This window comes from Apaloderma vittatum, unplaced genomic scaffold (genome assembly GCF_000703405.1).
Source record: "Apaloderma vittatum isolate BGI_N311 unplaced genomic scaffold, ASM70340v1 scaffold43014, whole genome shotgun sequence".
Lineage (NCBI taxonomy): Eukaryota > Metazoa > Chordata > Aves > Trogoniformes > Trogonidae > Apaloderma > Apaloderma vittatum.
In genome coordinates this window covers 229-27,654 of record NW_009714018.1, presented here as the reverse complement: position 1 = coordinate 27,654, position 27,426 = coordinate 229, and the positions used below count along the sequence as shown (strand labels likewise).

The 27,426-nt window shown below is 42.5% G+C and overlaps 2 protein-coding genes across 2 annotated transcripts; one reads left to right on the top strand and one right to left on the bottom strand.

Annotated features, from left to right (window-relative positions):
- Positions 1-368: 368 nt before the first annotated feature.
- Positions 369-11,122, top strand: XPC (xeroderma pigmentosum, complementation group C; the record flags this gene model as incomplete). The annotated part of the gene is made up of 15 exons (XM_009868580.1): positions 369-564; positions 1,409-1,533; positions 2,334-2,457; positions 3,212-3,296; positions 3,780-3,937; positions 4,149-4,269; positions 5,662-5,751; positions 6,178-7,113; positions 7,597-7,757; positions 8,006-8,087; positions 8,554-8,688; positions 9,192-9,361; positions 9,576-9,669; positions 10,209-10,298; positions 10,910-11,122. Coding segments are annotated over 15 exons (2,780 nt in total), but the record flags the coding sequence as incomplete, so codon positions are not given.
- Positions 11,123-15,167: 4,045 nt separating this feature from the next.
- Positions 15,168-27,017, bottom strand: TMEM43 (transmembrane protein 43; the record flags this gene model as incomplete). The annotated part of the gene is made up of 11 exons (XM_009868579.1): positions 15,168-15,370; positions 16,335-16,452; positions 17,964-18,065; positions 18,147-18,221; positions 18,805-18,926; positions 19,092-19,162; positions 20,935-21,004; positions 23,249-23,298; positions 24,891-24,985; positions 25,711-25,845; positions 26,868-27,017. Coding segments are annotated over 11 exons (1,191 nt in total), but the record flags the coding sequence as incomplete, so codon positions are not given.
- Between the last annotated feature and the right edge of the window lie 409 nt (positions 27,018-27,426).

The following is a 27,426-nucleotide window of genomic DNA, read 5'->3' as shown; positions in this document are numbered from 1 at the left end:
TTTTGTCTCTGCGGGGTGGCGGAGTACCCTGTGTCCCCCCCTGCCCGCCCCGGGACGTGCCCTGGGCAGAGCTCTGCCGAGCAACTTCGCAGCATAACCAGCGAGCAGCGAGGCCGGTGCTTGTTTTTCACGCGATCCCGTTGGTAGGGCTGTAGGAAACTTTATGTACTTTCTTGTGCGTTAGGTTATTTCGAGTATCTTCCTGAAGCGGGTCTCGTCGTTTAGTTTTACCCATTTCCTCCCCAGCGTAGGGCCGTGCCGGTCAGCGGGAGTGCTGGCTTGCTGGCTCTCAGGAGGGGTTGTTTCTGGCCGCCATGGAGATGAAACTTCGTCCTTCGACACATCTTCCTTCTTTCTGTCCTGTGCAGATGCTTTTGAAGAGAAGATGCCCGGTATAAAGAAGAACGACTCAAAAACTCCAGCCAGGAAGAAGGAAGATTGCGATACCGGAGTTTCCAACTCGGCAGATAAGCTTTCGAAACAAAAAGGGGCAAAATCACTCATTAAAGAAAATACAAAAAGTACTAGAAATACAGGGAATCCTAGCAAAGAGGAAATGTGCAGGTAAGTTTACTTGTGATTCAAGCCTATAGGAGCTTTCTCTTCATGTTATTTGTTTAGGGTCCAGTGCTGCATTTTATGCCGGCAGTCTCATTTAGTACATTTGGGTCGCGCAGCTGAACGAGAGTACTGTTGTATTCATGGCAGAGTCAGTCCTGAGGAAGATAGTCTGTATGGGAAGCAAATATGTGAGCATTCAGCTGTTAAAACTTTCAGATGAGACTAGGGAGGCATTATAGAATCCATCATGAACAGAAACATTGCCCCGAGGTTTGGGTTTAAAATGATGAACCGAAATCTTTAAACATATAATTCACTGATGTTTTTTGGAATTCAAGTATAATATCAGCCTGGTCTGCCTGTATAGGTTGCTGTTGCAAATGAAATAATTAAAGGACGTTAAACTGATGCATCTCATTTCACTGGCCAGCTTGAGCCTTGGGTATTAGTGTAGTGAAACAGAGACAGTTCCAATTTTAGTACACTTTGGAGGCTCAGTAAGAACAAGGGATTCAGTGAACCATTTCCCCAAGAATTCATTTGTACAAGCTGTTTGGGCCCTTTTGTAGGTTCAGGCATCTTCCTACCTAAACATCCTTGCAGAATCAGAACCTAAGTTTGCACTGAAAAAATATTGCTCCACTGAGCCCGTGGTTATTTATAGCAAAGACAGTTTGCTTTACGAAGGTTTCTGTGGTTTAATTGTCAAATACTCCATCTGTTGTTACTGATGCAGAGGTCATGCTTCATTTATTTCCATATTTTTAGCATATTCTTTCTCTATTTTTCTTAAATAAACAAACACCTACATTTCCTGATGCTAAAGCCTTTTTGATCATTTTAACAGTGACTTGTCAAAGCCCGCTCAGAAGAAAATAAAATTGAAGAGAGAATCTCCTGTTAAAAAAGAGATTGATGATTACAATGCTGACGATGATGATGAAAGTGAAGATGAGTGGGAGGATGTGGCAGGTAACAGTAGGGTGTTTATTAATTTTAAGTAAACATACACAAACTTTTTTTTGTAATTTTTGAAAGATTTCTCATTCAGATTCAAGTACATGCATATAGCCTGTATACTTAAAGTATGCTCCATGTGAGCTCATATCTCTCGATGCTTTTAGAATTGTTCCAAAGTAGAAATAAACCAGACAGCTACTGACCTGATGGCAGTGCCTTGAATCTCACTACTTGGTGGCTTACATTAAAATTATGCAACCATGCACAAAGCACTTTCTCAGGTGTTTGTATTGTCTATGCTGAGCAGCCAAGAATGAGTGAGACTGAATATTCAGAACTGCCACTTCCTAGTAAAGGAGAATGGAGATGAGACCAACTGAGCTGTTTGATTTGGTGGCCATCAACAAACTGTGATAAGAATCACGATGAGCATAATCTTTCTATTTTGCTGCTACGGACCTATGCCTTCTAAAGTGAACAGCTGTTAGTTTTTTTTCTGTTTTAATCTGTACCCTTCGACACACATCTGCTTGATTCACCTTTCTTCTATACAGTTTGCCTGTGACAGTCACGTGTCATTAGACTGTGCTGAGCTGATTCCTCAACAGCGGGTAACTGCCATCCCACAGTTATTTGAAATAGCTGAACACACAGTGTTGTGGAGGATGCAGGAGCTAGTAGTTACTGGGGATGTTCTGTTCGTAGGTCGTTTTAACACTTGAGAAGGAATAGGTAGGTTCTTATCCCATTATCAGACCTCCCAGGGGCATCTATTCCATGTTTACTTACTTAGTAATATTTTTTTTTTCCAGAACTCCAGGAACCTGCAACAGATAAGTTAGAAGAAGCTGCTGTTCTTCCAGGAGTGGTGCTGCCAAGCAATTCTGTTGAGATAGAGATTGAAACCCCAGAGCAGTTGAAGAATAGATTAAGGAGGTAAGAACAGGGGAGGCAGTGGGGGGCCATTAAAGGATGAAGTTGAAAATACACTAAGTCTTGACAGTTACTGACTTACACTGTTCTGGGTGGAAATTCCCACTTTGTGCAGACTGTTGAGTTGGAATGATGCAAGAGCCGTGGGTGAATGGCATTATTTTACAGTAAATATGTTAACAGTTCAGGTGGAATCCTCTGTGTGCCCATACCTGAGGTGTCAGTAGGTGGGTCAAATAAATGCCCTCAGCATCTGGGAGCATTATACCAAGAAAGGCTTTTGTTTGTGTGTTAGCTGGAGGCCTGATGATGTCTCGTGCTGTTACAGGGTAGGCATTATCAGAATATCTTTGCCGCTAAGATAGAAGACTTCATTGATGAAAACAAAGAATCCAAGAATCTGAATTAAATGCTAGCAGTAAGCTCAAAAACTATTCACAGTGAATCACAAGGTTAGTATGGAGCTATTCAAAGCTGCCTGGCAGGAAACTGTAGGCACACAAAGTTATTAGGTGGAATTTAGGCCATCTGAATATATCCAGGCTCTCAATAGCCAGGTACATGGAGTTCACAATTTATTACTCATATGCAACTGGGATGCCTATTTGCATAGCCAGCCAGTAACTAAACTTTTGTTAAGCATGCACAGAAGATTCCCTGGGATGGATTCTCTTTGTGAACTGATCCAGTTCAGGAATCTAGAAAGGCGGGTCCACAGAAAACCCACAACATCCATTTCTTTTGCAATCTTACACAGAGAAAGAAGGAAAGCCGAGTTTGAGATGTATCTCCGGAGAATGATGAAACGTTTCAGCAAGGACGTTCGTGAGAACACACATAAGGTACTGGTCACAAAGAACCCTGGCAGATTAAAAGTTCAGCATGCAGATGTCTGAACTGATTCATACTGAAGAAACTAGTTTTGATGAGTTTGGGGCCATGGCTAGAAATCGAACAAGTCTGTAGTCCTGACAAATGCTCATTGGACTTCTTGTAAACTCTTAAGTCGAAACATCAGTGATTGCATTAGTAAATTCTAAGCCAAAACAGATGTGAGTAGGGTGTATATTTCTCCATTGAGTGTGTATCTGGTCATTCTGGCAGCCAGTTACGTAGGACAGGAGACGCTGACAAAGGCTTTGCTGTCTTCTGCTGGTGATCTGAAGGCAGCCCTGTATCCACCCTGTGTATGCCTGGGAGGCTTCGTTGTTGCCTGTCTTTGTTAAAAGGGACAGTTAAAGCCTTCCTAAAGTCTGTACCATGGACAATAGTTCCAGCAAAGAAAATCTCTTGTGAACTCACCATTGGAACTTTTTTTCTCTCAGGTTCACCTCTTGTGTTTATTAGCAAATGGTTTCTACAGAAACAGGATCTGCAGCCAGCCAGATCTTCATGCCATTGGTCTGTCCGTCATCCCCACCCACTTCACAGAAGTGCCTGCAGGCCAAGTGGACCTTCACTATCTTTCCAAGTTGGTGAAATGGTAAAACTCTTTCTGCCAATCATGCTGTCATGTAGAGTGTAGAGCCAGTGTTCAGGGAGAGAGATAAATGTAATTACCGATTTCCAGTGATTTTCCTGATTTTAAGTACAAGAGTGAGAGTCTGTGCTTTTTATAGAAGGAAGGGATGAGCTATGAAACTGAAGAATACAGTCACAAACACTACACAATAAGTAGGTGTCTCTTATTTCAGGTTTATTGGAACCTTCACTGTCAGTGATGAGCTTTCCACTGAAAAAGGAGAGCCCCTTCAGTCGACCTTGGAGAAGCGCTTTGCCAGCTGTGCTGCACGAGATGATGAAGAGTTGGTGCATGTAAGTGACTGGGAGATGCAGGGTTGGTTGCTGAGTTTGGGTGCTAGGTCAGTGCTGCAGTGCTGTCAGGTCATACACAAAGTGATGTTTGACAGATGGGTTTGGAGAAAACAAATTGGTTACAAAATGCTGATTCCGTGGTGCTTTTTTTTTGTTTATTTTTATCTGGAGTCCTTCTGTGATATAAATTACTCAGTTTGAACTGTGCCTAACTGGAGCCTGTAGTTCTGGTTAGTGTCACTGTGCACTCCATATTCTGTTGTGGATGGCTTTGTGTAAGTATATAGAGCTACTTTTTCCTAAGTGTGCTTTGGCTTCTTTATATTGATTTAGCAGTGTAGATCAAAGAAAACTACCTTAATAAGTTTCTTCTGAAATACTAATTTGAGTGAGGAGATTCTTGGGCTTACTTGCAGCCAGAAAAACTCTTTACAGATCTTGGAGCTGAAGGTTGGTAGTTTGTTGCTATGAGTCACCACTGAAGGGCACAGGAGTTGAGCTTTCACTTAGAGCAGCCCGAGGCCAAGGCTTCAGAATGACTTCAGCTCTGCAGTCATTTTGTGGTGGAATTGGATTAAGGTAAGAAGTGGCGTCAGTTGCTTCAAGTCACACAGAGATTTTGGTAAAACAACTGAGGGAGAGGGGAAACACAGGACATAAGTTGACTGGGGACAATTGAGAAGAGCAGAAGTGAGCTGCTGCTTTGCAGGAGTGAGGCTGACAGCTCTGCCCTGCTGTGATAGAGTGGGATGTTGCAGCTTCTCTGCTGCCAGGCAGGAAGCAGTTGTTGTGGTGGCTCTGCAGCCTTGGTGTGGAAATGCAGAGGTGTCACTTCCCAGGAGAGGAGGAGAAGACGAAGTGAGCCTTGCTTAGGCACCTTCCATTGAGTCCCAAGCAGGGAGGCAGTTGCCAGGTCACCACTGTTTGCCTCTCAGTTGTGACTGTAATGGCCTTCTCGGAATGGCTGGTGTTTCTGCTGGCTTCAGCTGATGGTGTGCAGTTGGCTTTGGCCACATTCGAGATGTAGGATTGAGAGTCATCTTATTCAGTTTTCCTCAAGAACGGGAGACTGATGGGATAGATGAGATTTGAATGACTTACACATCTTGTTCAGCAGAATGGGTCATTTAGCGTCTCTGGGAATTGGTTCCTTGTCTGTGAGTTAAGAGCAATACCTCTGTCACATAATTAAGAGCCAGAGAAGACATTGTCATGCTTTAATACTACAGCAGCTGGGCTATGTACACATCTGTGCCGGTGTATACAGCACTGTGTAAAAGGTAGGAGTGAAAATAATTGGTGACAGAATGCATATTGTAAAAGAATTTAAAGATATTTTTTTCTGTACACCTCAAAGAAAAGGTTAAACATGCTTTAATTTTTCTTTTGCAGATATTTTTAGTTATTCTCCGAGCATTGCAGCTGCTGTGTCGCCTCGTGCTGTCTTGGCAGCCTGTTCCTCTCAAGGAAACAAAAGCAAAGGTAGGTTATGTTGGGTTGGTGGAATAAGGAATAGGTCACTGGTTTAGAAAGTAGGACTGAGAAAACTTTCAGGCTGTTGCAGCTTGAGGTGAATTGCTTATTGCATGAACTAGGGTGATGACAGTGTTCTGTCTGTAGTGCAGAAGATGCAAACCCTTGATTTTTAGGTTTCTCCTTTAAAAAAAACCCACCCATTTTGTGTATTTCAGCAAAGACTTCTTATGCTTTGGCAGGTTTAAATTTCTTTAAAACTTAACACAGCAAACACTTTCTGCTTGAGTGCATCTCTCTTCATGCCTGAAGACATGCAGATTGGCCATGCCTGGGAACCTTTGGTCTGCATGCACCTTGTGCTGATCTCAGTCTTTTTCTTCTAATATTTTCTTGGCCATGGTGGTAGAAGTGACCTAGCCTGTGTCTTTGCAGGGAAGGAGCTCACCCAAGAGGCGATCTCTCAGCAGTACCTCTGAGGGTCAGGAGAGTTCTGCCAAAACAGCCAAAGCTGTGGCAAAAATATGCCCCTGCAAAAAAACCAAGCGGGCTGAGAAATCTTCAGAGATTGAAGAAGACAACAAGCAGCCGAAGAAACCCAAAACTGCTCAGACCAAAAGGACACGCAAGTCAAAGCTGACTACAGGCAGCCAGGAACAGAAGGAATCTAGTAACGAGGAGAGCAGTTTAGCGGAAAAAGATGTGCCAGTGAGGCCCAAAAATGATCGCCGGAGACGAGTGGCCTCCAAAGTGTCATACAAAGAAGAGAGTGGCAGTGAAGAGGGCAGTGTTTCGGACTTTAAGGTTTCAGAGGAAGAGAGTGATTCCTCTCATGAGAATTTTGAAATTGTCTCTAAAAGGCAGAGGAGCTTGCTGGGCTCCCAGAAATCAAAGATAATGGCTAAAAAAAGCCCAAAACCTGAGACTTCAGAATCAAAGCTATCCAAAAATTCATGCGGAGCTGAGTCTAGGCCAGCAAAAAGTATAGCACCAGCATTGCCTCATGCGCAGAAAAAGAGAAACAAAATAATTTCTAGTGATGAGGATGATGGACAGCAGGAGGAAAGGAAACCGATGGGCACAGACCAGTGGCTGGAAGTTTTCGTTGAGCGCGAGGACAAGTGGGTGTGTGTAGACTGTGTTCGTGGCGTTGTTGGTCAGCCCCAGCTGTGCTTCACGTATGCCACAAAGCCACTTTCCTACATTGTGGGATTTGACAATGATGGGAGTGTCAGGGATGTGACACAGAGATATGACCCGGTGTGGACGACCGTAACAAGGAAGAGCCGTGTGGATGCCGAGTGGTGGGAAGACACGCTGCAGCCATACAGAAGTCCCTGTGTGGAAAGAGACAAGAAGGAGGACAATGAGGTAGGTGGCAATAGGTTGTTCAGAACATTTAGTGCCAGGAGTCCAGCCCTTGGATTCTCAGTCAGGCAAAAATCACCCAAAATCTTTCCATGAGGAAGGAAGCTTATGTTTTAGCTTGCAGTGTTCAGACTGAGTATGTTTTAAAGGGAATATACAATGATAGATTAAAATAATATCAAATGGGCTCTCTTCAGAGAAATGTGAATAGCAGAAGTACTGGACAGCCTGTGCTGGAAACTTACTCGTGTGGTTTCTGTACAGTTCAGCATCACCCTGCTCAGAGAGGGTCTTTAATTAAAAATACGTGGATCTGCGTACACATCTAAGTACTTGTTTGCAACAAGAATGCTTTGGTCTGTTGGTTCATCTGATTAAGTTTCTGGTGTTTTTTTCTTTTGATCCATACTATAGTAATTCATATTTTCTTATGAAGGGTAGTGCAAGAGAGCTGTGAAATCACTCTTCTTTGTATAATTCCTACAGTTTCAAGTTAAGCTTCAAGATCAACCTCTACCAACAGCAATTGGAGAGTACAAAAACCACCCTCTTTATGCGCTGCAGAGGCATCTTTTGAAATACCAGGCGATCTATCCTGAGTCAGCTGCTGTCCTGGGGTACTGCAGGGGGGAGCCTGTCTATGCCAGGTGAGTCATGCAGGTGTTGTCATGTGCAACTATGATCTTTGTAACAAATTTAAGAGCTAATTTGTGTAAAGACCACGATGGTACCAGCAGTAGTGCATAGGCAGGGTGAGGCATTTAGCTGCTCAGACAGCATTTGCGTATCGCTTAGATACAGCTTTTTTTACCATTCCCAACATGTGAATAACAGTTTAGAAGTCTTTTATGGAGAGACATGAGAACTCATGGTTGCTTCCTTCTGGCCTTTTTAGGGAGTGCGTACACACGCTGCACTCCAGGGACACTTGGCTGAAGAAGGCTCGAGTGGTGAGGATTGGAGAAGAGCCTTACAAGGTAACAAGGTTTGACTTCTTCCTGTGCAGCACGAGTGCCCTCTGAAGTTCAAGCTCAGTTCTGTTTTGGTTTTTGACTTCTCTCTGTCAGCAGATGCAGATTTCTCACTTGCTTGCATGGCTTGTGGTAGCTGCATGGTGAATTTGTCACCCTACTGTGCCTGTAGTTCCCATGTACTACCCAAAGCCCAGAGCAATCTCTTCTTTCCACCCCAAGGGTATCTAGCAGAACTGCAGCCTCTGTTTGCAGTTTCTTCAGAGGTGTCCTAGGGTTTATGTGTAGCAGGAGCTGGCTCCCTGTTGCGAACAGGTGCTATGGGTTATCGTTTATAAGCAATGGATACTGAAGTTAGGAAAGAGGCATTTCTTCTCTGCCCGAGCCTTCTGTTTTGATGTCCTAGGAAAGTCCAAAATCTCCAGCAGCTTGTTGCTGTGGTGTTACAGGCTTGGTCATTGTGTTTGCACAGATGGTGAAAGGATATTCCAACCAGGCAAGGAAGGCGCGCCTCGCAGAGCCTGCATACCGCGACAAAAAGGACCTGGCCCTGTTTGGTCTCTGGCAGACAGAGGAGTATCAGCCACCGATCGCAGTGGATGGAAAGGTAGCTAGGAAGGCAGAGGGCTGGTGTTAAAGGAAGTTTTTCGTGTGGAGCTGTGGGCTTTATTTTTCAAGAAGTTTCATGTTTCAGAGGTGAGATCGGTTGATAACGTCTAGATTCGGGATTAAGAGTTTAGAGGCAACTGCACCCAGGAGGAAATGGTGAAGGCTTCACTGAAGCCTTTCTCTCCTGACTACAAGTAATGAGTGCTAGCAGTGCAGACTTACTAACTTTGTAATTTTGTGCATCTAATTCTTGTAGCCCGCGTTTGCTTTGCTAATTTTCTGCATTACAGCCTGAGTAACAAGGTCTGGGCAGAGAACATAACTAGGAGATAACCATGCGGCTAAAATCAAGGCTTGTGCTTTGTCATGTGAATCTTAAACAAATCCTGGAGTGGAATGTAACAGATCAAAAGGAAGGGAGAGTCCCTGAGTTGCAGCAGGGTTTTCCCTCACTCTCCAGAGAGCAAGAGTGCCACCATTTCTTTCATTTTACAAAAACAGGTTCCTCGGAATGAATATGGAAACGTCTATCTCTTCCTGCCATCCATGTTACCCGTTGGCTGTGTGCAGCTGAGACTCCCAAATCTGAACAGATTGGCACGGAAGTTGGACATCGACTGTGCTCAAGCCGTCACTGGATTTGATTTTCATGGCGGCTACTCGCACCCAGTGTACGTAAAAGCTGCTTTGTTGCAGCTGACAGGTTTTGGTGACTTGCAGTTGTATGCCCTGTGTTAAGGAGTACATGTGGTGAGTTACATGCTTAGCTCTGCTGAGACAGACAGTTCTGTCAGTATTCAGTAGCTCGTGGCTTGGCTGGGTTGGTGGCATTTGCTCCCTTGCCCTTTGTTGTAGTAGCTGACAGGATTGTGTTCTCCTTCCTAGTACTGATGGCTACGTTGTCTGTGAGGAGTATAAGGATGTGCTCATTGCTGCCTGGGAGAATGAACAAGCAGAAATAGAAAAGAAGGAGAAGGAGGTAAGACTTACTTTTGCAGCTTCCTTATTGTTACATTTACGAAGTAAATTTCCTTGAAACTGTGGACACCTAAATAGAAGACAGACACAGAGCTCTGTGAGCATGAAGAGCTAGTTGCATCTCCCAAATAGCCCAGTTGGGGCTTGCTGTGGGGCTGCAGTGGGACGCAATACAAGTGTGTAGCAATATCTGAAACAGCACATACTCTGGAATAGTTCTTCATGGCTCCTAGGAAACAAAAATGAGGAATAAAAGTATGCAGTTAAAATTTTGCAGGTGGCTCTGCTGTAATTTCCACAGTCAAAGGGACATTAGAAAGGGACAGTAATTTGTGTATTTAGCAGATAATTGGACACCAAACATTTTAGTCTTAAAAATCCTACTGGCCTATAATCTTCTAATGACATATTTAAGTTGGTGTGTGGTTTTTTTTTTTTAAATGGCAGGATAAAATCTTGAAACTTGCATTTTCTGTGGGCATAAATACATTGCAGCTTACAGTGGTAAATTTTTCTCTTTTCAATAACCAACCCACACAGAAGCGTGAGAAAAGAGCTCTGGGGAATTGGAAGCTGCTGACCAAAGGACTTCTCATCAGAGAGAGACTGAAGCAACGCTACTCCGTAAAGGTATTCCGCATTTCTGTTAGTGATTTCTTTCTCAGGATGATATTTCTCTACCAAGAGATTTTTTTTTCCCAGCATTTCCAGTGTGTTATCTTTCCAGCTGTAAAGTATAGAACTTCCAGACCATAGTTCCTCAAAAATCTTATTTCCTATTGTTAGCATGTGACTACCAATCGGTAGAAATTCTATGTGGTTACGTTGTGAAAGACTCATTATTGTTTAACAAGAGATTAGTGTTTCCTAAAGCATCAATTTTTGGTATTATTTTCTGTTTTGACATACTCTCTTCCCAGATATATTGCTCCAAGCCAAGCATGTGGCTAATAGGATGAGAGTGGGCTGCTTTTGTTATGCACAACAGATGTTTTAGTTCTTAATCTTTTCCCCACTGAGAAAGGTGAAAAGCGTGATCTTATTAACACAGGTTTATTTTTGTTCTTCCATTGACAAAAATATTTTGCTTGTGTTGAAAGAATGCAGAAACACAGACCAGAGCAACAAGCTTTTGTAATGTCATTAAGTGTGGCTGTGATGGAAGACAAGCCCTCTTAGAAAGGGGTAGTTAGGAGTGATCTCTAAAGAAATTTCTTGATTTTCATGCCCGATTTTTCTAGACGGAGCCATCGGCACTCCAGACAAAGGAAGGAGCGAGTATCTCTTCTGATGAAGAGGGAGGTCTGAGTTCAGAGACCGCAGTAGAGAATTTGGCCCTTTGTTGGCCCCAGAATCGCCAGTTAGAGAAGAAAAAAGAGGAGAAGACAACCAGAAAGTGCAAGCGAGAGAAGAAAGGAGAAGCAGCACAGTTGTTCCCTTTTGAGAAACTGTGATCAGCACAAGCTTTTTGTTGCCATTTCCAGTGGCAAGAACAAGAGTCACAATAGAAGTATCCTGCCAGTTAAGGACTTGGTCTTCCCGTGCACTCATATTTCCGAGCTATCAGGCACCAACCTAATCCACTCTCAAGAGTTTCTTCTGCTGTCACAGGTAACTGGACTCATCCTTTTATCCTTGGATTTAGGAGAAGCAGGTGTGCAGTCATACCTTCTGAGAAGATCACTTTGTGCTGTTGGGGTTTTTTGCTCTCTTCTGTATCACTCAGCACTCATAATTCTGTTTTCTGAGGCATCCCTTTCATCAGCACTGGCTTTTGCCATTTTTCTTCGTTCCATTTTTAGCTGCTTGCTCAGAACTGAAGCATGCAGCTGCCGTTTAACAGTCTGTGGTGAGCTGGCCAAAGGGCTACTAATGCCCTCTTTGAGTCATACTTTATCCAAGGCAGTGGTGAGGCAGAGTTCTGGTCTTACTGTCTCATCATCACAGAAGGGGAAACACTTCCTTTAACATGTAAAGAAACACGCAATCAAGATTTGGAGGAGTCTGAAAATTTACTTTCTAAGGAATACCTGCCTTTTGTGAAAAGTCTGTTTTGGCTTTTCAGGCTACAGTCTTAGAAGTCTTGTGTGTTAGAAGGGAGAAGCCCTGTCCTCATTTCAAACTTAAGGTTAAATATGTCTTCTTAAGTAACTTGAATATATACGTATTTGTTTGATCAAGACCACGTGGATATGTATGAGCAGAACTTGTAAAAGTGGCAGTGTCATTGTCAGAAACAAAATGACTGAAGCCAGAGAACTCTTGTGCATGTTGTCCAATACCTAAGCATTGAAAACCTGTTGAGAGAGGAATGTTAAATCTACACAAGCTTTTCCTGCACTTTTGTAATAGAAATGCTGATCTGTCTTTTGCATTATTTTTATAATTACACTGACACTGTCTCTTCAGAATTAGAGGGGAATACAGTCTAGTCATTGCTGTACATTGTCACAGAGGAAATACTGAAATGCAACAAAATGGCTTAGCTTTAAGTATGTTCAGAAAAAAATCTTTATTTTTCTATTTTATTTGTAGAACGAAATAAAGTATGGGAAAAGATTAATGTTGTTTGTTACACCTCCCCTCCAGCCATCTCACTCTTCTGTAAGCAGCTCTGTTCCCCTGGAAGGACTCTCATGCAAGGGTAAGAGGACACTGTAGGACTGCCAGAAGTCACAAAACGGGTCCCAGGGTACCCCAGAGCTGGCTGCTTGTGGATTTTTTTAATGTTAAGGGACTTCATGCTGAGTTTTTAGTTTTTGCCACTGAATCCCAAATAAATAGAGACCAATCTACGTTGGAGGTTTGGGGAGTGGGTATAACTTGTATATAAGGCTTCAAGAAAAATTCTCAATCTTGCACAAACTGGCAAAACTGCAGAGGGCAGAGAAGCTGTAGTATCCTCTGTGGTGGTTGTCGTGCCGACACGCAGGATACGCCCCGAGACGAGCGCTTTGAATGCAAGGGCCCACGTCCTGCTCCTGCCAGTATCAGTGGTTTTTCATCTGCTTAAAATGCTGCAGCAGCTGTACCACAGCGACTCTGGGCTCCCTGACTTGGGCCACTCAGCACAGAGACACGGAGTTATCAGTCTGGTGGCTGCTTCCAGTCAGTGGGGAGAGACAGTAACATCTCCAGCTGGCAGGATCCTGCTCCTTGGCTCTGCAGGGAGCCAGCTCTCCTGAACTAAGCAGGCAAAAGATGAAAGAATAAATATGCCTTAAGGGGAACCTCAAAGTGGCAAGGGGAGATGCCTGACAGATCTGATTCTGTCAGATTTTGGTAAGGAAGCAGAACAAATCCTGCTTCAGTTGTTTCTACAGAAACATGGTCTTTGTGCGTGCACTGAAAGCAAGCCTCAGCTCCGCCGGCACACCTGGCCTGGGAAACATGAAGTGCTTGTCTGCCCACGGAGTCTCCTTCAGCTTGTGTCAGTCCCATGCACACAGTACTATGCAAGACAAAAGTATTTTAAGCTGATGAATGCATGGGCAAACCCCCGTTTCTTTAAAAATACAAGATGCTGTATCCGGTCAGGTTGCACCATCCTATTTTTCAAATAATTGGATGGCGGCAAGGAAGGTCCTGTCACATAAGTAAAACCTCAGTAGGCTGAAATCAGTCTGTCATCACCAAGAGGAGCATGGACCAGACAGCAGCCGTGCTGGTATTTGGAACTTGCTTCCCAACACGGGGAAATATCTGCAGGATGAAACCCAACTGTGTACTTCACTAAGAACACTAGTTCACGTGGAAGCTACAAGCTAATCCTCCGTGTACCTGGGCACTATTCCTGTACATGAAATGTGCAATATTTAAATGTAATAAAAAATGAATTTACAGACCAACCTTTTGAAAATCATATTTTATTAAATATACAAAAGCTCAGCACATCTGTAGAAAATTATATCATCGTGTCTAATTCGAAAAGGCTGGTTAGTTTCCTGCACCACTAGTATGACAACAGCTTCTGCTTCTCCCCAGTGGAGTGCAATTCTTAACTGATGGAGAAAATGCTGCATTAGTGAGCAGCGGGAAGATGGTGCAAGATCACTAACATAGGCCAGCTGCAGGCCCGAGACCCCCTGTGCTTTCCATAACCTTTCACTCACTACTACTTTTAGCCATGAGACCGAATGACAACATTCAAATACTAGAAGAATGAAAAGGATTGAAGCTAATAAGGTGATTACTACTTCTCAAAATATGATTTGTAACTCAGATGTCTGTTTCAGTACCGCTTGTAGCAAACATTTGCTTCTGTATAAGCTCCTTAACACATTTCTCATAATGGCCATAACTGGATTTCATAAATTAAGACATTATTTTTTACTGAATTGTGTATAGTTACAGAAAAAACACAACACTGTAGTGTAGAGAGGGCACATCTCAAAGCCAGACTCTAGCTAGGCAGAGAGAGACTTAAAAACAGTGCAAGACCATCTCTAATCTGAAGTACTGGTTACAGCAGAAATATGTAAACATGAGCCATCACACCACTACGAGATGATATAAACAAGATAATCTAACATTATATAAAGGTCAAAATTTAGGCTACGAAATCTAATCAGGCAAAAATTTCATGATTTAATTTCACAGAGTATGTCCATTGTCCTTACTAAGTGAAATTCAAGAAAGAAACTATACACAGCAAAAAAACACCCTGAATATTTTCAAAGAATATACATTCAATTATAAAAGTTAATTTTGTTTCCAGGCAGCAGGCTTTCTTTTAGAAGTTAGTGACCTCTGAGTATCCCCTTAAATATGTGCAATTCAAAGGGTAAAATTTTGAAACAGTTATGCAGGGGTATAGTCCACGCTACGATTTTGGATGTGAACCAAGAACAACTTGCAGAGACTTTTAAAACCTTGGGGAAATCAAGGCTTCCTGACAAACCCAATCCACCTCAGAGCACTGCTAACCTGGCCACTCATCACTGCAAGTTACTTCGAAAATCCTCAGTCTGAAAGCACGTGTTTTATGTCAGTGTTGTGTGAAATTCGACTAAGTTGTGGTTTTCCTTTGCATGCATACACTTGGAAAGGCATGAGCCAAAGGAGTGCACATGACTGTGCATGTCAGAAAAGGCAGGAGAGAGGTACACACACCTATTTCCTAAGGATATCTGATCCCATGCCATGTGATGAGGCTGGGACTTTCTCCACAATACACAAGGTGCCCCAGTTCTCAAATTGGGGGAAATTAGTATGTGGTAAGAGATACAGATCTGCTGTTTACTATATAATCAATATAGACACTCCAAAATGCTTTTTACCCCCAAAGCTGATGTCACTGACTTCCCACAAACAGCATCCTGTAGACACGTATTTTTCATGGGTAATGTGTATCAACAATCACATTCGAGCCCCCTCCCAACTCGCAGTGCACGCTGCTGAGCTCTGAAATGCTGTAAGCATGCTGCCCGAACTGGGACAGAAACGCACTCAAAAAGTTTCTAACCAGGCTTCAGCGAAAAAACCCCAACCACCTCCCCCTCACTGCTGCTTCTTTGGTGGCACACGAGACTTTGCAACCACAATCGGAACTACGGAGAGCAACCCAATCAGCAAAGCCCAGAGAGGGCGGTAGAAGAGCCAGCCCAGGGAGATGGTCAGGAGCGACAGCGAAGTGGCTACGCACAAGGCAAATGCTTTTAATCCAATGTTAACCAGCTCTCTCACAACAGGAAACCAGTCCACTGCGGAAAGAATTAAACAAGGGAGACAGTAGTTGGCAAGATGATAGTTTCAAAGGAAGTCTTATCCATGCCTAGGATTTGCACACAAATTACTGCAATCAAAACACAGACTCAAAATCAAGAGCGCTGGATAAAGCATTTCAGCAGAGTATCCTCAAGGCATTTGATAATTAAGCAACAACTAAATACACCAGGCAACAGTGTCCTCATCTCTTCAGACAGGAAGTCATCCAAAACTAAGTCTGTCCAACACTCGAGAGGCAGCATAGGCTGAAAGCTTTGCAGCTATGGAGCAAGTCTAGAGCAACTGATGCAATACACCAGCACAAAAACTAATTTCTGCCAACAACAGATCTTGCAGTAGCATGTATACGTATAAATAAGAAAAAAAAAGACTTAGCAGCTACAAAGCAAGTGATGGCTTTGATGTCTGATGTTTGTAAAAGTTTGATGCAGTCCTGCTTTTCTTTAAGTTTTTATTCCAAAATTTTTCTGTGTTAAAGGGATAAACAAAAACTTTCTTTGCAGTTCATCCACAATAGCGTGTGATAACCAGACACAAAGGCATGTTACTGTACAACTACTAATTAAGATCTGCTGCAAGGACCACTTGCGTATAGGTGTAGAAAGTAATTGGACTGCAGCACCTTGAGTTAGACTTGAAAGGAAGAGCCCAACATGTGCTTCGGCTTCTGGTTTTGGTAAGCTCTCGGCTGGGATCTTCTGAGACGGGCAATAGATATTTGCCTTTTTTATTTTTTTTTCCCCAAATGTTCACAAAGCAACCATCCAGTTCTGGAACCTGCCTCCAAATGCCTACAGTGACTTTCAGATCAAATTCCATCTGAGTTCAAACCAAATTCCTGACCTCCAAATATAATTAACTGCATACGTGAAAAGAGAATATTCTCTAGGGGGTTATGAACCCATTTCTAAATTATTTTACTTTTCTGTAAAAACTTACCTAAAGTGTAAAAGATTCGAGTCATTAGGCTGATGCCTACAAACATTGACAGCCAGCCTGCTGCACGGAGGGCCCAGGTCTTCATGGTGTTACTCTGATGCTCTTTCTGAAACACTTCCTGAAAGCAAACAGTATTATATGCAGCCTCTTCCTCAATTTCTTTCGAGATTCCAGGCTATTATGAGCAAATCAGAGCCGACAGCATTTTAGAGTACAAATTCTCTTGTAGAAGATACATTGCAGCTCGTTCTGCAGGGTGGTTTTGCGCAGTATCACAACACGCTACGACAGATTTCAAAGTGCAGCACAAGGGAAACCAGCATTTTTGTAAATGAAGACAGCTAAACAAGCACCAGTTAACACCCTGGAACTACAGGCAGAAAGAACACAGGTTTTGCTGCAAATGGATACATTCAATGTTCCTGTGCGAAAATAGGAGCTAATAAGTAAACATGGTAAAGGAGGAATGGTCTGACTTCACTGTGTGGGGAGGAAGAGAGAAAAGGCAACAATATGCACTGATGGCTCAAGGAAAGGTCTACGTAAGAACACAAGCAGTATGTAGGGAAGAAAAGCTAAGAAGTGTGTATGTGTGTATTTCATCGGGCAAAGCAAAGCATTTATTTGCAAGACTTCTGAGTAAGACTTTGTTCAAAAGGGGTTGTGTGCCTCTCCGGCTGGACAAAGCGCACACATGAAGATGGCTAAGACATAGGAAAACACTTAATGGGAAAAAGACGTGAATGACTGATTGACGACTCGTACTCACGAGTACTCTGAATTACTCGTTTGTATTAAGTTCACTTCCAACAAATTAAAAATATATGTAATGAAGATTCCAAGCTCACAGCAGAGAGCTGATTCTACTGCAGCTCAAAACAAAGGCCTTTTTAACTGCTTGTGGGAGCTCCTGTAAATTCTTGACGTGGTATTTTTGTGGCAGGGCATGAAACAATCATTAATGGAAAGAAACCTACTAAAAGGAGTAAATGAATCACCAAATTGCTGGAGCATGCAGGATTTACTGGAGCATAATGCTCTGCCTGGAGGTTCTTTCTCAGACCGAATAGCAATAAACATTTCAAACAAGCCTAAACTCCTGTTATTAGGAGCTGAAGAGAAGATAGCTCCCATCGTTTGTTTAATTAAAGCCTGTTTTTTCCTATTTTTACATATGACCTTTTCAAAAGCATGTGCTTGCACGTGTAACTGGGAAACTACCAAAGTGCAAATAAAAACAAAATAAGAAGGCACAGAAACAGCCTTTAAAGCAACCGATGTTCAGCAGCAACACAAGGATTCCCCAAAAATACATACATAGCTATTTTAGCCACGGTTCCCTTTTTTAAAAAAAGGAAACCATCAGTAATAACTATAGCCAAATCATGTCGTGCTAGTGGGCGAAGCACAGAATTTTGCTGCAACACAAAGAACATGCAAAAACCTGGACAGCAAGCATAGGCTATAATGTGTTGTCCTAAAAAAAAAAAAAAAAAGACAGAAAAGCCAATGCTGACATCAAGTATCTCCTCCTCTCCTCTCCAGAGGAGAATGAGAGCTTACTCCCCTCCTGTTTCTGCATTAACATCTCCAGTATTAACCCTTCACTAATAGCCTGTGCTATCTCACCTCCACAGAGAGATCCCCAGGGTACAGAATCTGCAGGACATCTCCAGACTTCGTATGATACGGAACCAGCTGATCTCCTCGCTGGCGAGCAATCACAGTCACCTTGGAAGAAAAGGAAAAATATTTACTGGTTGCTGAGTTGGGAACAGAGTTTGCAAAATATAGAAACAGCTGAAGACTCACCTTATCAGCAGAGCCCAAGTGAGGGTCGTCTCCACTCAGACCCGCGTAGAAGAACGAGACACGAAGGTCTCCTACCTGCAAACAAGAGGATATTGGAAGTCAAGAACAGGCAGCTCTGGATGGGAACACCCTGTATGTATCAAGACTTTTTCTGAACGTTTATGTCCAGCCAGAGGACACCCAGAGCGATTTCCAAGCTGTACTTTTTTCAGGCCTAGTTGATAACTGAAAGAGTACAGCTCAAATGCTGTTTTGCAACACCTCTTCTGACTTAGCTGCAGGACACATTAACACTCACGAGACTCTGTGTTCATCCCTCATCATGTCATCCTTTGGCAGAGAAGGGCAGGCAGAGCAAGATGACAACAAGCAATTGCACTGTACTCTGCCTAGTGCAGCAAAGCAGAGGCAGAACCCACCTCCCAGCACCATCCCGCATCTTTCCCTTTAAAAGCATGTCAAACTGGAGAAAACAAAAGACAAAGAAGCAGGATCAGAAGCTTCCTGCAAGAGAAGCACTCGTGCTGAAGGGCTGTACTAAGGGTGTCACCCTACAGGCACTCCTGATTTCTGCATATTCAAACACAATTGGGACGTGCCCCAACTTTTTTTTTCACATAACAGCAATTGCTGCTTTGGTTTATCTTTCTCATCTTACTTCTGGCCGTCTGGGGTTCTCACTGTGGTAAAAGTAATCTCCCCCTCGAGTAACATCAGCATGTGGATCCTCAAGATTTGACAAACTCAGCTGCTTGAAGTCATCAATTTTATCCACGAGACCTAAGCAAAACAGAGAATCAAGCTCAGGTTCTGTGTCTAACTTGGAAGAGCACATTTGCTGGCTGGCTTCCCGATCACCACTTGAAATGACCACCCTTGTGGAAAGAACCAAAGTCCACTGCTGATGCAACAGCAGACCCAAAGCCAGCACAAAGCAATCCTTACCCTGGGAAAGAACAAAGCTGCCAACCTGGACGTTAGGAGAAACAGCAGTGAAAGACTCCACAGCCATGGCACTAAGGAACAGAGAGAATCCCTGATTAGTCCCGGAATTACGGCCAAACTCTTGATTTGCAGTATGCAATACTGAGCACATAAAAGGTACTGCGCCCAACGGCAGGAGCAACTCAGATTGCTAAATGGCTGTCGTGATGTGAAAACAGATCTGTCAAGAAACTGTGTCCCAACTTCACAGTGTTGGAGCCATTAAAATAAGTTAAGACAAGATACAACTGTCTCTGACCCTGGCCTGACCTTCCATTCATACCACAGGATTTCATTATTCTTTTCTGTGCTGAACCTTTAACGGGCTGAAAAGGAGTTCAGCTCTTCAGAAGCTGTTCTATGGCGATACAGAGGTTTTGAGTGACAATCAATTAATTGCATTCCCAGATGAATTCCTGCAACATTTAACTGCGCTCATAAATGCACTTTATTTCTAGCCGGAATTTATTTAGCTTCTACTGTCAACTGCTACATCTTACCTGCTAAATTAAGAAATCTGGATCACAAACCTTCTCCATATAAAGGCACTTCTATATCACAGCCAAGTTAATTCAATTCCAAGCTCAGGAACCCTTTACTTAGAGACTTGACTTCATTCTCATAAATAGTACTACTAAAATCTCCTCGGCAGTAAACAACAGATTTTACTTTCACAGATGTCTAAGTTGCATAAAAAGGCAAGATGGATGCATTGAAGAAGTCATGCAGCTTACATTTCAAAGAGTCTCATTAATGCTAGGCACGAATTCTGAACAGGAATCTGCAGTTCAGTATGTCTGCATGCACTACACTGCCTCACGCCAAGGATCCACCACAGTCATGCTCGGTCTCTGGTGGGGACCAATACACTCAAATGAAATGTTCTTAGCTGCACGACTTTTTAAATGACAGACTGCAACAGCACTAAGTCAAAAGGGTTTCTTACTCTCAACTGGATATTTGCATTTATTGGAGAAGAGCTGGAGAATTTCCATTAACAAAAAAACATGCATGGGGAGGAGACAAAGCAGGTATGGCATCTGTGCATCCTTTTTTCCATCGTCTCTCACTTACAAGTCTGCTAGTTGGGACTTAGAACTACTTCCTTAAGTAGTACTTCTAAACAAAGGGCAGTGTATTTGGATGAGCCCACAGAACCAAAACAATGTTCCAGAGATTTTGCAAAGTTCAAACTTTTATTGAAATCCTGGCCCTACTGTCTGTCCAGCTGTATCTTTCACTTACACGTAACGTAATTTGCCAGATGGCATCCTGCATCCTAAGGAACCAAGCAGGTGCTGTGAGAATGACAAGCAAGCTAAAACTGATCATTAAAGATGCCACATTGTAGTTTAGCTAAAATGCTGCAGATGATACGTGAAACAAATTATATATGGGTGATTGCCACACATAAGCCTGTGAGTTGAGAGGTGTGACAAGCTGACGGAATGCCTCCTATTCTAACCCTGGACTTACATGAAATGAAACAATTAGTAACAGGCTGCACTAACAGACAAAAACGTCAGAAAGGAACTCATTCAAGTTCTCCTACCTGGAAGCTACATGGAGGCAATATAACAGCCTGACATCCCAACATTATCAATATCCACTGGCAGCTTAATTCTGCTTCCACCGGGCAGCTTTGAATTGCTCTCTAGTTTCTCTATGCCTTAATCCCCCCAACTGCCCAAAGACTAAAAGTTTCCATCTACTTCACTGTGTCATGAAGATCAGTTATTTAGCTCTCATCTTTGCTCAGACACAGTGACAGAACCTAGAGGGACTGTGCCAGGTGGTAAATTACCTAGGGTTTTTGTGTCCAATTTCTCGATCAAAGTTTCTGCTGTTCACAACTTCCGATTTCCACTCGGTATCTAAAGAGAATTATACGAAGGTTGAGCAAAAGACAGGAAGAATTGCCATTCAGATCTTAGCTACTTAGATCTCAATCAATCAGTTCCAAGTTACACTTCTAGTAATACTGTTTGCATCAGGGTATAAATGTGATAGTCTGTACTGATACTTAAATCCATCCTCTTGGCCTACTAACAAAGAATGGCAGGATTTAGGAAAAAAATAAAAAAAATTTTGGGGATAAAGTTTTAACTCAACTTTGCACAGTGGGAGCTTTGCTGTTGGCATCTTCCAAAATCAGGTTTTGATTCCTGGTTCCACTCTTTGGGAATAACCTGGTTTTATGAAGAAAGGCTGCAAGTTCTGCTGGAAGTAGCAGATTTCAGAGCAGTGAGGTAACAGATAGAGATAGTACCTGCATGTGCTGCTGTCAGAATGCACAACGGTGCCTTTGTTCGGGCCACAGCAGCCTTCCCACATCTCCAGAACAGACTCCAGTAGGTTCCTTACAACTCTTGCAATATTAGAATCCCTTTGTTGAGCAGCTTCCGTATTAAATACAGATTGCTCTACTTCCATGAAGGAGTAGAAAGGAAAGGGAGTTTGGTTAAACAGAGGAGTAGGTATCATGGTGAGGGATATTCTGGAGCATTGGGTACGTGGCAAAATTTTGGTAGCGGGGGGCTGCTGCAGGGGTGGTCTCTGTGGGAAGAGGTAAGAGGCTGCGCTGTGTTGGACACAGCTGGCTCCACACCGATCCCACTGCAGGCCACAGCGGAGCCCATCAGCTAAGTGTGGGACACTTCTGTGAAAACGTTTTTAAGTAAGGGCAGAAAATATCAAATGGGGAAGGGAGGGAACAAAAAGGAGCAAGAAACAGCAGAAGAAACACCAAAGTCAGAGGAGGTGCTCCCCAGCAGAGCAAATACTCGCTGCAGCTTGGGGAGAGTCCATGGAGCAGGGGAAAAGTGTGAGAAGAAAAGCGTTGCCACAGAGAAACCACCACGGACTGACTGTAAACACACTCCCACCCCTGCCCCACTAACGGGAGTGACTGTAACTGGTGGTGATAACAAGGGCCAGGGGGAAAGGGTGAGAGAAGATGTGTTTTGCCAACAACCTAATCTATAATCAACTATTTATTTTAATTGACAGTAAATCACTTTTGCCCAAGTCCAGCCTGTTTTGCTCACAATGGTAACTGCTAAGCAATCTCCCCACCTTTATTTCAACCCACAAGCTCTCTCATTCCTGTTCTTCCCAGTCTCTTCCCCAGTCCCACTGGGTGGGAGAGTCAGCTAGCAGCTGTGTGGGCCCTTTGCTGCCAGCCAAGGCTAACCCACCACATCTAATAACATACAGACTTTTACTGGGCAGAAGCCATAAATTTTGAGAGGGCAGCTGTGTTTCTTGTTGTGTTGTTGTTTGGGTTTTTTTAAATGGCATTTCTTTTTGCTCCCTGCTACTGTAAGACTGTTTTTCCCAGCTCACAACCCCCAGCTTTGCTCCTTATGTATCTCCATGGTGCCAGGTCCCATGCTTCACTGACGTGGGGTATTTTTATGATCATACGCAGGAATTGCTGCACACCCACGTTACACATCCATGTGCTTTCATCAGAGATAAATGAAGCAGAGAGACCAATCTCCAGATATATGATGACTCAGAGTATTTTTCTGCCACTGGGTAGATCAGAATAATGCTCTCGATTCTGCTCCTGCCAAAAAAAGGATTTGGCAAAAGCCACAGCACACATCAGAAGCTGCTGGTGGTTTTCATTAGCTGATATCAACATCTAAACAGACTCTCCACAGGTTTTTTTACAGGCTGGAGCTGCACTGCTTTTCCCCGTCTATTCTCCTCTCCTCATGAATAACGTATGACAAATTTCTCCACTTCTGAAGAAAAATCTCAGGTGTAGCTTTGAACACACTCCCATCTCTGCCCATCTCCCCTCACTTATGGGTCTGATTGCCAGAGCATCCAGTCCCTGGATGCTGCTCTGAACCTCTAGGAGTTCCGAGACAAGACTCTGTAGCGGTTTCTCGTTAACAGCACACCTCTTGTCACCTCAGTTATCTCAACAAGATCAAGGAGATCCCACCTTTTGTTTAGGAAACAATTTTTGCTTTTTTCTTCATATTCCTTTCCCTTCTCTCCCAAAAAGAAAATCAGGTGTTTACAACAAAAATTAAAATTACGCACACATAAAAGTCGAAAGTCACATGCATAAAAAGAAAGGAACTTTCTGTTGATCCACTTACTGTAGGAATACTTTGTCTCTTTCTTAATCTCACCATTCTCTTCATACTCCCTGCAGAGAAAAGGGGTGGGATGAGAACCAAAACAGTGCACACACACCCCTGCTCAGGGCAGAGTACACTTGCCAAATGAAATGCACAGACAGCTCACTGGCAACACAAACTTATCTTTACAACTAACTCTGCTCTGAATTACTTATTCTGAAGAGTCTGTAGAGTGAGACCTACATACTAACTTTATACCACTGTCAGTGGAATTACTACTAATAAACAGAAATGTTTTCCCCTTCTGCTTGCAACTACTGTTAATATCTCATCAGTTTTGTAAATCCCCTTGAAAAGGTACCTAGACTGCAATATTGCCTATTATAATCGGTGTCTCTCAAGAAACTAAATTTTGCAGTTTACTTTCACAGCTAGAAATTAATGTTAGCATTGATTATTAAGGATAAGGGGTAACAGAGTCTTCTAAAAATCAAGAAAATATGTCTTAGTTTAATTAAATACTTCAGGCTGCACAATAAGTACCAAAGAAATGAAGAGATTTCTTTCAGTCACATCCCCAAAAGACTCATGTATCCACAAGTCTGAGAAAAAAATATGACTTCTAGATTCAACTGGATATAACAGGGTTTTTTAACTGCTCTGAAATATTCCAGTGTATGTTCTGCTGTAGGTATCAACCAGGCAGTTCGGGGCTCGATGGGTTTATCAAAGTTTATTCTGGAATTCATAATTGAAATTGTTGAGTTCACTTACTTTTCTAACAAAAGTTAAGACCACTTTGGGATATTTAAACAAACCCAAACCAATAACAAACAACAGACCAACAAAAAAAACCCCAGTAAGCAAATCACTGTCACTGTGGAAGAAACAAAGATAGCCAAGAGAAAACATGATGGAGTTTCTGGATTAAGCAAAAAAAAAGTCTATTTCCTTCCTGAGGACAATGAAAGAAATTGGCTTGGGGGTCCATGATCAAGTTTTAGAGAATGGCAGCAGGAAAGGCTTAGTAGATGCAGGGAAAAAGAGGATTGTGAAGTTTTATTTTTAAAAAAATCAGGACCAAGTATTTTGGGACAAAGGTTTTGATTCTGATAATCAACTAGTATTATGGGGGTGGAGTTACAGAAATCCTGAAGAGCAGAAAGTATATCAATAGATAAAAGAAGCATTAGAAACACGAAAAACAATAGAAATCAACTGAGTCTTTGGGAAAAACATGAGTGGGTTTTGGGTTTTGTTTCTTTTTAAAAAATCAGTAAAGATCTTTGAATTCTGTTGATAACATATAAGACAAAACAGATCAATGGGCTGTGAGGCATCCCAGCACCAGAAAACAATAATGAAAACAAAAAACCCAGAGCTGCAGCACGGAGGCCAAGAAAGCCTGTATGAAAGCATACAAAATTAGGAAGTGGAAATATCTGATGAAAGGGCTTGGGTGTTACACAAATTTTATCTGACGCAAATTATGAAGCACTGACCAATAAAGTGACTCTATAAAAAATCCAAGCACTCTAGAACTCTCCTGCTGTAAAGACTTGTTGGGAGTTTTACTGTTGGAGATGGAGAGAGGAAAAAAGAAAAAGAAAAGGGATGGGATTCTGTTAATATAACAACTCTATAAACTGCTTTCACTTACGTCGAATCTTCATACTCTACCCACTGGTACATTTCCACGTTACGCTTAAGTTTGACAGCCTGGATGGAGAGCCCATAGCTGGGATCAAACAAAGGCTATTTAAAAATTAAACAAAATAGGAGTCAGTATAAATGCTGCACCTCTCAAGCTCAAAACACTGTACTTTTATTATCAAACTCGTTACATACCTCGATTCACATAGTTAGTAGTATGTTACACACAGCTGAATACAGAATAAATGAAATTTATGAATTGTGAAAGACAAAAAGGAATATATCTTTATATCACTGATAAACGTGACTTAAAGAATCATCATCAAAAATTATTGCCATAGTGAAGAATAAAACCAGAAATGCTGGCTATTGGTTTGCAGGCTTAAGTGTTTAAACCAAGGGGAGACTTTATTTTGCTGGAAGCTACTGTGCTTTGTTATCTTCTGCAATGCAGGCTGACCACAGAAAATGACATTGCTACTGAAAAGTCAGAACTTGCAGAAACTCTGTAGTGCAGAAGCCTAAAGACATTACAATATCATGAACATACAACAGGTTCCCTATACAAAGAAGAACTGGAATTATCCACCACAGGCCATGGGAAGGTAAGCACAGATAGATGTTTCTTTGGAGGAGAGAGACCAAGATTGCACGACGCCTCCCCAACTCCCAGCCAAGAACCAAATCTTGTGCTGTAGGCAGCAATGCTTACAGAGAAGGAGAGAGACTACATGTCTTCTCACTGGATATCAAACGTAACTTTAATTGGCAAAGACTCTTCCCTCCCTCCAAACTTGAAATACTCCTGTCTTCAAGACTCTACTTACCTTAGATGTACTTAAAGCACCAGCTAAATGCACCAACCTCCCTTCATTCTGCTGAGACACACTGTGGATGCTATCAAGAGGGATCACTAGAGAGAGCCCCTCATCGAGAGATTTGGCTGTCTTTAAGGCTCGACCCTGCAATCAAGAATAGCAAAAATCAAGTTGTGAAGAATCAATGGTTCAGCAGTATTATGGCAGAGCAGCATTTTGTAAAAAAGGTTGGCAGACAAGTGATCTGAAGACCGCAAGGAATGCTTGTATATTCAGCCTCCAGCCGTGCTCTAAAAACACACTCACACTTCTACGCTCTCCTCCTCTGTCTGCCTGAGTTTGAGGCAGTTCATCTTACCCATGCAACATGACCATTAACAGTAACTAAGCTCCTCAAAAACACATGGATTGTTTCTACATGAGTCTAAAATTACTGCTCTTCACCTCTTACCTTGTTCACGAATAGCCAAAAAAATTATGTCAGTTATGGTCCTTTTCCCGCAGACCCACGCAACTACTTGGCAGAAGTTTTCCCTATCTTACCATCATGTTATGGTGTGTTTTCTCCTGCAAACTCCCCAAAATTTGGAGTAGATCCCTTCCCTCTTGTAGAGGTATAAAAGTAAGTCTTACATGAAAATTCATAGAATCCTGCTCCTCCACTCCAAAACTGTCAAAAATATGTGTTTGCAACAGTAGGGTGTTAGGATTCCCTACTTAAACTATTTTTTCAATCTAAACCCAAGACACTGAAAAATAATTAACAGTCTTAGTCTTGCAGCGTGGCCTATAAATTCCTTTAAAACAATTGTAATAACATGAGAAATGAGGACCTTATGTTATCCCAAGAAAAGAGAGAAAACGGGAATGCAGGTGGCTCATACAAGCCTCTTTCAATAATACTACATTCTGTTTCTGTATCTACTTACAAGTTTTTGGTCTTACCATCATACAGTGCCACCATCACTACTACACTCAGTTCTAAAGAAACACTCTCTGTGGGCCTGTGGTTTCGCTCTTGTTATATCCCAAGCCTAAGCGCCAGGCTCTCCAGACATAATGTCCTCTTCTCATGGATGAAGTAAAAAGCTTTAACATGACCACTTTAGTAAGCTTACAAATGCAAAACTAGTTGAATTTCACCTCAGTTGTTACATTTCACTTACTTCATTGGTAAAAAGAAGGTAGAAAGACAGAAGAAATGTCACAAGTCCCATCAACATGCCTCCAGAAGTCTCGCTAAGCCTCTCCAGGAACCCTGGCTTGGACTCACTTGTGATTTTAACATGTTCTTTTCTGCTGCCTGTGTCAGAGAACTGTTGGAGATAAACCAAAAAGTCAATATTGGTGTGAAAGGAGAAGGCATTCCATTCCAAAACAAGACTTTGTCTGCATTATTACTACAGAGTAGCAGCTCGTGCCTTGGATCAAAACTTTCCCACACTTACTAAATGCCTTGTCATGCTTTTGAGACCAGAAATGCAGTTCATAAATAAACCTCAAGCTTAGTGCAAAGAACAGTTTCTATGGCAGTGGTTCGACAGGGCACTTCAAGCTTTCTTCGGTCTGTTTCCAGGTTCCCTGTCTGGTGTCCACACCCTGCACTCAGGCCATGACAAATTGAGTAATACTCCTGAATTCCACACCAGCTAAAACATAGCTATAAATATCAAGTTACGCTTTACCTCACCAGTGGAAAAGTGCCTCCATGCTTTAAAACAGCTG